This window comes from Ambystoma mexicanum, chromosome 6q (genome assembly GCF_040938575.1).
Source record: "Ambystoma mexicanum isolate Mex_15411 chromosome 6q, UKY_AmexF1_1, whole genome shotgun sequence".
Classification (NCBI taxonomy): domain Eukaryota; kingdom Metazoa; phylum Chordata; class Amphibia; order Caudata; family Ambystomatidae; genus Ambystoma; species Ambystoma mexicanum.
The window spans coordinates 1580899741-1580908997 of NC_090937.1; the positions used below are offsets into that span (position 1 = coordinate 1580899741).

A 9257-nucleotide genomic window follows, 5' to 3' on the forward strand; every position below is an offset into this window, starting at 1 on the left:
TGCAGCCGGTGATCTAATTGCACGACTAAGTCTATGAACTCCGAACAGTCTCGAGGAGGGTCCACTACTTGAGCTAAAACATCTTTTAACTCTCCCCTTAACCCCCTATGAAACAACGTGGTTCTTTTGTTTTCCGGCCACCTTGCTTCAGCGACCAGCCTGTTGAAAGTTGCGATGTACGTTAACAAATCCTGATTTCCCTGTGAAGGGAAAGCAGTTCATTTTCCACTGCTTGTTCTCGAGTGTGACGGGCAAACGGTTTCTCCATCTCCCTCTGAAATCCCCCAAAGTCATGTAACATAGGATCATCATGGGTCACCAATGGTACTGACCAATCTGCTGCGCTACCGCTCAAATACGATAGAACAAAGGCCACCCGAGCTTGCAGAGCTTGGTCATTTGGAAATGCTCCTGGTCTGCAAAGAAAGTGAAGGTGGCATTGAGTCATGAAAGAGGCATATTTCCGTGGATCGCCTGTAAATCGCTTCGGTGGGGCTAAAGAAATTGCTCCTGGTAGAGTAATCTGCACCGGAGTTGAAGAAGTGGAAGGCAGAGTAGGGTTCTGCATCGTTGGGTTGCCTCCCGGCAGGGGTGTCTGGCCTGCTTGTGATTGCAGGTATTGTCTGCTAAGGTCTTCTGTGTGCTCCTTAGTCGCAATGAAATCTCTTCGGAGAGCATTAGTCTCCTGACGGGCAGAATGAACCTTGGCGCGTAGTTCCCCTAACAGTTGGGCCAATTGGTCTAGTTCTGAGGTTTCCATGTGCCCAAGTGGATTTTAGTTTGGAGGCTTTGCGTTCTGTTACGCTCACCTGGTTCCACGGGGGCGCCACCCAGCAATCGGGGTCAGGTATCCTCCCCTGCGATGCCCAGTAGTGACCAGTGTAAGAATCCTGCCAGAAATACAGGGAAAACAATGTTCAGGAGTGGGCAACTGGGATTAACAGCCTCCCACCACCCGGTACGTCTGCGGCCTCTCTGGGTTTCCTCTCACCTTTTTCTTGATGTTGGCGGATTCTCCGTCCTGCTGTCTCGGCAGGGGCGCGTAGTGCTGTGCGGGCGATGGTGGTCGAGTTACTTCACTGATGCCGGCCTGACTTGAGTCTTTCAGGTAGGTCTTATTACTATGGTGGTTTGCTGTCCTAGCATGCCTTCTTGGATTAACAATGTCTCTTTCTTTTCCTTAGGTACGTGGAAGTCCAATTCGTGACGAAGATTGGATTTGGGGACCGCTGGTAAGTAATAGCATTTTTGGAGCGCCTTGACACGGCGAGTAGGTGCTTCACGCAGCGCTGAGGTGCCTTGCCTTTGCTAACCTGTTATTTTTTATCTTCACAGGTTGCGGTGCTCCGCCGGAGTGTGGAATTCCAGAGGTGTTGCTGAATGAAGTGCGACTGGCAAGGTAAGCCTTTTGGCGGAGTTCATTAATCGTGCAAAATGTCTAATGCTTTGTCTCTCCCTTTCTGCAGGTCCGTCGATCCGAAGGAGCGCTGGTTCCAGGATACCGATCGGAAAAGCTGAGGGCTGCTAATGACGAAATTCCGGTAAGCTGCAACCTTTTCTAACAATGTCTTCTTTCTTTTTCTGCAGATGCTGATTCTCCGTTGCTGGGTTGCAAATTAATGCGAAGCGTGTTAGTCCAGTCGGGTGTGGTTTAAATAGCTTCAAAAAAAAAGTCCAGGTAAAAGGTACCACACCCAAAACCATCCTTCTGCAAGCCAGGCCCAAAGAAGCCTGATTCTGTGGATGCTTCCACATTGAATGACAGTTACAAAAAGTAGTTCCCAAGCACAAACTCATCTTCACGTATGAGCCTGGTGCCAAAGGCGCCAGGACTGGCCCCAAGAAGGCCTAGGTTGGGATTTAGTGGGGACTGGGGTCAAGGCTCCCCCTGGCCCATAGGTAGGCCAGGGGGGCTTCGGGGTGAGGGTCGTGACAGGGTGTCAGGGAAGGTTCGCTGTAGTACATCCCACGCTTGTGCTCTCAGGTTACTGAATGATGCCCCATCATGGCTTTTACAGTCTATTGTTACTCCTGGGAACCGCGCCTTCACCCATACTCCATTTTCCTGGTCACCGAACGTAGACACGAGTAGGTTCTTGACATCCCCTACAGCCAAGGGAACCCCTGCTGTGGGTTTCTTGAAGGCATATATCCATTTCCCTGCCCCTCCCGAAAGTGGGGGTAGTGACTTCAATAAATTTGTCTTGTCCATCAGTGCCCAAGGCACATAGTGCAGCCTTCCTGCCCCCTTGTGGATAAGTGGCATCTGCAGATGTCTTTTCTTTCCCTTTACCTACCTTTTGTTCCTTTCTATTTTGTCAACGCCATTCTTCCCATTCTGTTTCTCAACCTTCCCTGCCACCTCTTATCTTCCCCGCCCACCTGTGCTGTCACATACTGTACTTGCAGGCCTCCTCCTGTTTTTATTTCCTCGTATTCATCGACATCGCTCCAACATTCCTCTTCCCTTTCAGATCTCACACTACCTTGTCCCGCACTTACCTGATCACCTTCCTGCCCTACTCGCACTCTTTACTGGGGTAATATCAATGCGGAAGAGGAAGTCCCCGGACTTCCATTCATCTTCGGTTATGATGGCAGGTGTTTTTAGCTGTGTTGTTGTCTGTCCGCCCCCTGTCACTGGTACCCTGTCGACGCACCAGGACGCTAGTCGGGCCAATTCTGTTTGGGTACTGATGATGTGGTCTTCTATATTTCGGTTATTTGCCCTATGTCATCTGGGAGTGTTGTTTCTGGGCCATATGGGCATTTAGGGTCATACGGGGAGGGGGCGCTATTGCTGGTATAGTTGGTGCACTAGGCCAGGGTAAATATAGTGGGTCACAATATCCTTCAGCAGGTTTGGTCAACAATGGGTACACCTTTTTAGGTTCTTCTTTTTTTCCTCCCCCCTCCTCCTCTTTACTTGTTATTGTAGACTGTGGTTCCTACATTTTTTAGGAGGTGTTTCTTCAAACATTCTCCAGCGGTAAAATACTCTTTCCCCCCCCCCCACTGTTTTAGAGCTGCTTTCCCTTGTATATAGCCAATACATATTTTGCCACCAAATCTAACACTGTCTTATCAAAAGACCCTCTTTCTGGCTATATCTGAGACGATCCCTCCCCCTTAATCTCGGTTAGCCATTGGTCATGGTACTTTTTAATTTGTTCAAGACATAAGAGGAAGTGTTGAAAAATATGCAAAAAGGGTGGATCCGCGCCCATAATTTCTTTCCACTGTCTGAGTGTGTGCATTTTTGTATATGTGTCATTGTTAGTACTTCAATTGCTCTGTATTTTCTAACATGAACATTTTCAAAGTTGAATTTCAAAACATTTCACTCACACCTTACAGTACTTTGACCGTGTTCATAGGCAAAAAAAAAACACGGAAAAATGAACCACTGAACAGACAGATTTAGAAAACTGACGCACCTTTACTAACAGAGAACATAAAACATAGATTTTTTAGGCTAACCTGTTTAGGCCCCACTCCCCTTTTTAACACTACTAGGCTCTTAACTTCATTCACACCTCAGTCACTCCACACTGGCCCCTTCTGGGCCGACCTCTAGAAAATATTTACCAATACTAAGAGAAAGAGAAAAACTAAGTACTAATGTTCTCCGAGTCTACTGAATATGCAAGACTCTTACTTCTTCCTTTCCCTTACTTATTAATCGGCACTGGTCGAAACAGTACTGTGCGGCACCACCTTCCAGCTAGGAGCTAGGTTCCTGTATCTCTTCTTATTTAATCACCCTATATACAAAACCTAATGGCCATATAAAGAAGAAAATCAAAAAACGCTTTTGTCAACAGTTGCTCACTCTTACTCGAACCCAACCCTGCCCATAGGCCATCCCCCTGCTGTTTTAATCGGACCCTTTTCCCGTTATTCTCCCCTCCTTTAGTTCTTCTTGCAATCAATACTCACGTGTTCGTGGAGGTCCAAGAGCCTCCGTTCATGGTCTATCCACAATCGTGGTGCCGCCCCCAACCAAGCCGTCACCCGCTCCAGTGAGCGGTTGGGTATTTGCAAAACTGGGACCCGCAGAACCTGCTCAGGGCCGTACGCATTTTAAATACCGGTCGGCTGTAGGTGGCGGTGGTCTTGATGGGGGTGCCCCGGATCTTGCCGCGAGGCACAGGGGAGTTTCTCGGAGCAATCATTTTGTCAGAGTCACCAAGTAAAAGTGGTCAATCCCCAAAATACAAAACCCAAACTCAGAATAAAAGGACACACCCCAGTAGGAAATGAGACCAGGAGAAATATTGCAAGTTAAGTAAAGGTGTATAAGTAAAATGATGCACGCAGAGGACTCTGCTCCTCTGAGAGCACTCTGCCAACAATACAGAAACATATCTTTATACAGACATCAGTCATCAGTGATGAATAATATAAGGGATTAATAGTACGATCCCATTGCTACATTGTGACAATACTGTATAGTCCTTAGGGGTTGGTGCAACTTGATTGGCCGGTGCAGAGTCGTTGCTCCTCGCAGCATGTGGGTTGGCTGGGCTCATCTGGGTGGGGTGGAGGTCGGGCTGAGTCTGCAGTGTGTGATGATTCAAACTAATCTAAGTTACACAGTAATCTTTGACATGCTATGAATAAGTAACACAAAAAACGTATACCAGAATGCAGGGTCGTCTATAAATTGTAAGCAAACACAAGCACATTCTTAACCTAAGCTTTTGTGGGGCTGGGGCACGGTGGTCCTTCTTGCCAGGTGGCTTATCTGAGGGTTTCGATCAGAGATGTATTCACCCTGGTGCCTCATGGTTCAATGAAATTAATTGATAGGTGTTAACCCATGGGGAATATATGATCACACAAGATTAGTTATATGGGGGCAATCCAGGGTGGTCATTGGGGAAGGGTCTCACCAACTGCTACATGAAAGGAGAGTAGAGGGGCGAATGGTTGCACAGGCAATCATTTCTAAAGGTGGGGGTAAGAGGAGCAGGAGCAGGTTGGTGGAGACGAATGAATACACAAATCAAGATTGGCCCCGGTCACACACAGAGCAGTGAGCTCAGAGGAAGAGAAAGAATACAGTTTTTAACTTGCAACCATTCGCGCCTGGGCTTCCGTGAGAACAGGACTGGCCCGCTGCAGACAGGGGAGGAGATGGTGGGGGCTGTCGGGGCTGACTATGCGTGGTGCTGGGTGAAGGGAGAAAGAATCTTTAGGAGACCGTTGTGCGGCCTAGTACAAAAATGGAGTCTGAGGTGTCATAAAATGGAGTCTAAGTGTGTCATCCAATTGCTTCCATCTGATGTCGTCAGCGAAAGGCAAGGGGACGTCTCCCTGCGATGGGATGAGTAAATGGACTTCTTCCATGCCTGATGTACAGGGGGGCATACGGACCCTTCTTCCCTTACAGTACGCTTGGCTTTACTCCGAGTGTGCTCCTGTGCTCCACCTTTTATCCCTGTGGGGAAGGGAAAGGACAGTCCAATGTGTATAGTTATCAGAAATGGTCTGATCCTTGAGTTGGGACATGTCAGGTAAACGGCTGTGGTATTAGTCCGTTGTCTTTCACGGTGTGAGGAAGTGTTTTTATCTTAAAGGGGGAGGGGTGTAGAGCTTCTAAATATCTTATGGGATAGGATGGGAAAAAGGTGTTATAAGGAAGGGGGTACCGCGTCTCACCCTTCGGTATCCCATTTTCACTCCCCGAAGACCCCTCATCCAGGTGATCCTCCCCTACTGGTCCACCCCCAGGAACTGGATCCAAGCAATGGTCGTGTCCTGGCCACTTGGATGACAGATCCCCAGGGGTTAGCTAGTGCGACACCCTCAGGTTTCTCACGCCACGCTATCTCCAACTTTCTCTCCCTAGCCGGTCAAGTGGCACAGCGAGTGGAGCGGTCGCTTTGACATCCGTGCAGAGCCTGTTAACGCAGGTCCGAATCCCGGCGGGGCCAAACTCAGCCTTTCATCCTTCCGAGGTCGATAAATGAGCACCACACACCGTGGGCAATAATAAGCAGCGCTCAGATACCTGAGGGTTCGTAGCGCTATATAAATGCCTAATTATTATTATTATTACTAAATACTCCCTTGCTAGAGCCCTATGCTCCAACTGACTGTCAAACGCTTCTCCAAGTAGAGAGTGGAGCAGGTCTCTCTCCTCGGTTGGTGCCTCCCTTTGGAACAGCCTCTCTGCCCCTACAACAGCCTCTGGTGCTCCTTAAGTTCCGGAAACTGCTCAAAACTCTGCTTTTCTCTACCTCTTTCCCTTCCCTGCTAATCACTACAATGCGACTGGTGACCTGATCCTCATGAATCTCACAGGATCCCAGGCCCTTCCTCCCAGTCAATACCAGCACCCCTGTTCCCATTGCACTGCCATACGGGCCCCTGCTCTGTGGCACCGCATCCCACCTTGAGAGTCGCCTGTACCAGCACTTAGCCAAAAGTTCTCTTCCTTGGCTCCACTTTGCAATTCCCTCATGGGCCACCCCAAGCCATTGTCTACTCCTCTGTTCGCTGCCCCATCTACTTCCCCTGCACTTCTCTTCAATGCACTTGCACAGCTGAATGCCACAAGCCCAACTAGGACCACAGCTGTATATTCTGTTTTTCTGCTCTATAAAGCGCCTTACAAATGCTCAATAACATAAAAAAATAAAGACGTGAAGTAAAGGAACGAGAAACCAAAAAGGAAGCGCAGGGAATCTTTCACCACCAGACTGTGAGTGACTGAGGATTGACTTCTTTGGGGAAGGACCCCAGATAAAAGATAACAGAACCCAGGGACTTTTTGTTCAGCCCAGAGACTTTGTTGTTGGAACATTAAGGAATAGTCATTCTGATACATTTTTCCCTACATGGGACCAATCTTTGTAACCATCCCTGATAAACATCCATCTGTTAAAATCCCTACCTTCTTTGCGAAGCAGAATCAATAGAAGAACCAACTGAACTGTTCTCTTGACATACATTACCATCTCTATGCTGACAACATGCACATCTCCTGGATGTTGACGTTCCCTTTCCCCTGCACTTGGGAAAAGTCCATACTTGGATGAGGCACAATAGACGGAAGTAATGCAAGGTAGACTGAGGCCCTGCCCCTTGGCCTAGTTAGTTGATATGAACCCCCACTAATCTTCCTGATCCTCCTTGAGTTATTGGCCAAGTTATCCCATTTATGGAATGAGTAAAGAACCTAGGAGTCTATGGATCACCAAATGAGCTTGATTCAGCAGTTCCACCGTGTTTTACTCCTCCTCCCTTCCACCTGTCACCATCTAGGCCATCGCGGCACCTGATGCTGCTTGCCCTTCTCATTCCCAGCACTCGATACAGCTGTACCCCTCCTCTGTGCCACTCTGTATCCTACCCCCAGCCCCGCTGTATATCAGTTCTGTTGTTACCACTGAGGAGCACTCTGTTATGCTTCTGTAATATTCTCCATCATGTATCTGTATTGGTGTATACTTTTGTAAAGTGCTCCGTTGCTTCTTGAAGATAGGTCGGGCTCAATAAATACCATAATAATAATAATATTAATGATCTTGTTTCAAATCTCTCCCTTACTTTTAATTGTGTGCATGGACTGTCCCACCTTATCATAAGGATTACGCTAAATCCCATCTCTCCAGCTCCTTAAATCGACTGTTGTTGACTTTGCCACCTTCTAAACCCAAGAGCAGACAGAATATTTTTAGTTCAGGCCCGTACACTGCTGAATACTCTTCCACTAAGGTCAGTTACTTCACCAACTTTACCACTTTTACAGTAGCTTTAAAAACTATATTGTTTACTTAACTTGTCATTCTAATACTCAGTTCACTTCTTCTTAAAGCGGCTAGAAGCAATTTAGATGGTTCCATGTGTTAATATCTGCGCAGAAATATTGCCATACAAAAATATCGCCATATTTGTGCGGCGATACTAAGCCATGGAACCTGCGGGGGAAACCCCTGCAACCCCCATAATTTTTTAATGGATCAGGGGCACCCCTGCAATCACCGGTCCTAATAACACCATAAATGATCCCCACTAATAATATCTCCTATGGCTTACCCCATAACCATATATATGGCGATATTATTGGTAGGGATAATATTACCTGATACTGTTTCGTTTACAGAGCTGCGCTTTAAAAATCCAAGATCAAACCAAACTCATCTTTTTTCAATGCCCTGAAAAGCCTAATTAATCCAATCATACACATCAGGTGTGTGCTTCGATCTATCGTCATGAGGCATCAGATAGCACAGCGAGTAGACCGCTCGCTGTGACATCCGTGCAGAGCCTGACGATGCAGTTTCGAATCCCGGGAGGGCCAAACTCCACCTTTCATCCTTCCGAGGTTGATAAATGAGCACTGTTATTATTATTATTATTATTATTATTATTATTATTATTATGCTCTCTTGTGACTGACTCCTTCTCTCTCTTACTCCCTCTCAGGTTCCCTGGACACTGATATGTTCCAGCAAGTGTGCACGGATAGTGTAGATCCAGAGGTACGTCACCACTTTCAGAATATGAAGGACAGCGGGACAGTGTTGGACTGTAAAGTGTCAGCCGAAAAATTAGTGAATCTTCTCCTTGTAGATTCCTTCCAGTCAGGTGCCCACATTGATTTCTATGACGCATAGGTGATGCAGCAGAGCGGTCTTCATCCCGAATAAAATGCTTGATATAAGATAAATAAATAAATAAATAAATAGGCATTCTAATGTGAAATCATTCTTTTCTGCTATGTAATGTCAAGCATTTTATATTTCTGAATAAATAACTTACAGCAAACACAAGCAGTGCTGGTGAATTTCTACGTATGCACCTTGGAACATGATTGTAGCATGCAAGAATTGTGTACAGAATCTCCTGCTAATCTGTATCAATTAGGATTTATTTATCTGTTTGCTCGTTAGGCGCTTATAGAGAAGGTAAAATACTGTTTCAAAGCGCCCAGAGGGCGAAGGGAGGGAACAAGGAAGTGAAACACACTAGAAAACACAATATTTAAGAGCAGTGGGAGAAAAAAGAAAAAAGGAGGATCGTACTATGCCTTGTGAGTATTCAGAACGTGCAAGGAAGAGGGCAGAAGGGGTAAGTGCTGGGGAGTCCGAGCTCATGGGTGAGCCACAGATGAAGTGCTAGGATTTTTGAGTGCTACACGGCCTGGAGCCAGTGAAGACTTTTTAGGGCAGGAGACAAATGCAGTCACTGAGCTTAAGGCCATGGATAAGTCTCGCTGCCCTATTTTGGATTAGCTGGAGGGGTCG

General features: G+C 46.9%; 1 protein-coding gene across 1 annotated transcript in view; it reads left to right on the forward strand.

Annotated features, from left to right (window-relative positions):
• The window catches only part of SPR (sepiapterin reductase), a 104890-nt gene extending 96107 nt beyond the window's left edge, over positions 1-8783 (forward strand). Inside the window, exon 3 of the mRNA XM_069632301.1 lies at positions 8437-8783. Coding sequence (XP_069488402.1) covers positions 8437-8627 — 191 coding nt within the window. The 3' untranslated portion in view covers positions 8628-8783. The remainder of the gene's footprint in view (positions 1-8436) is intronic.
• The last annotated feature ends 474 nt before the right edge of the window (positions 8784-9257 follow it).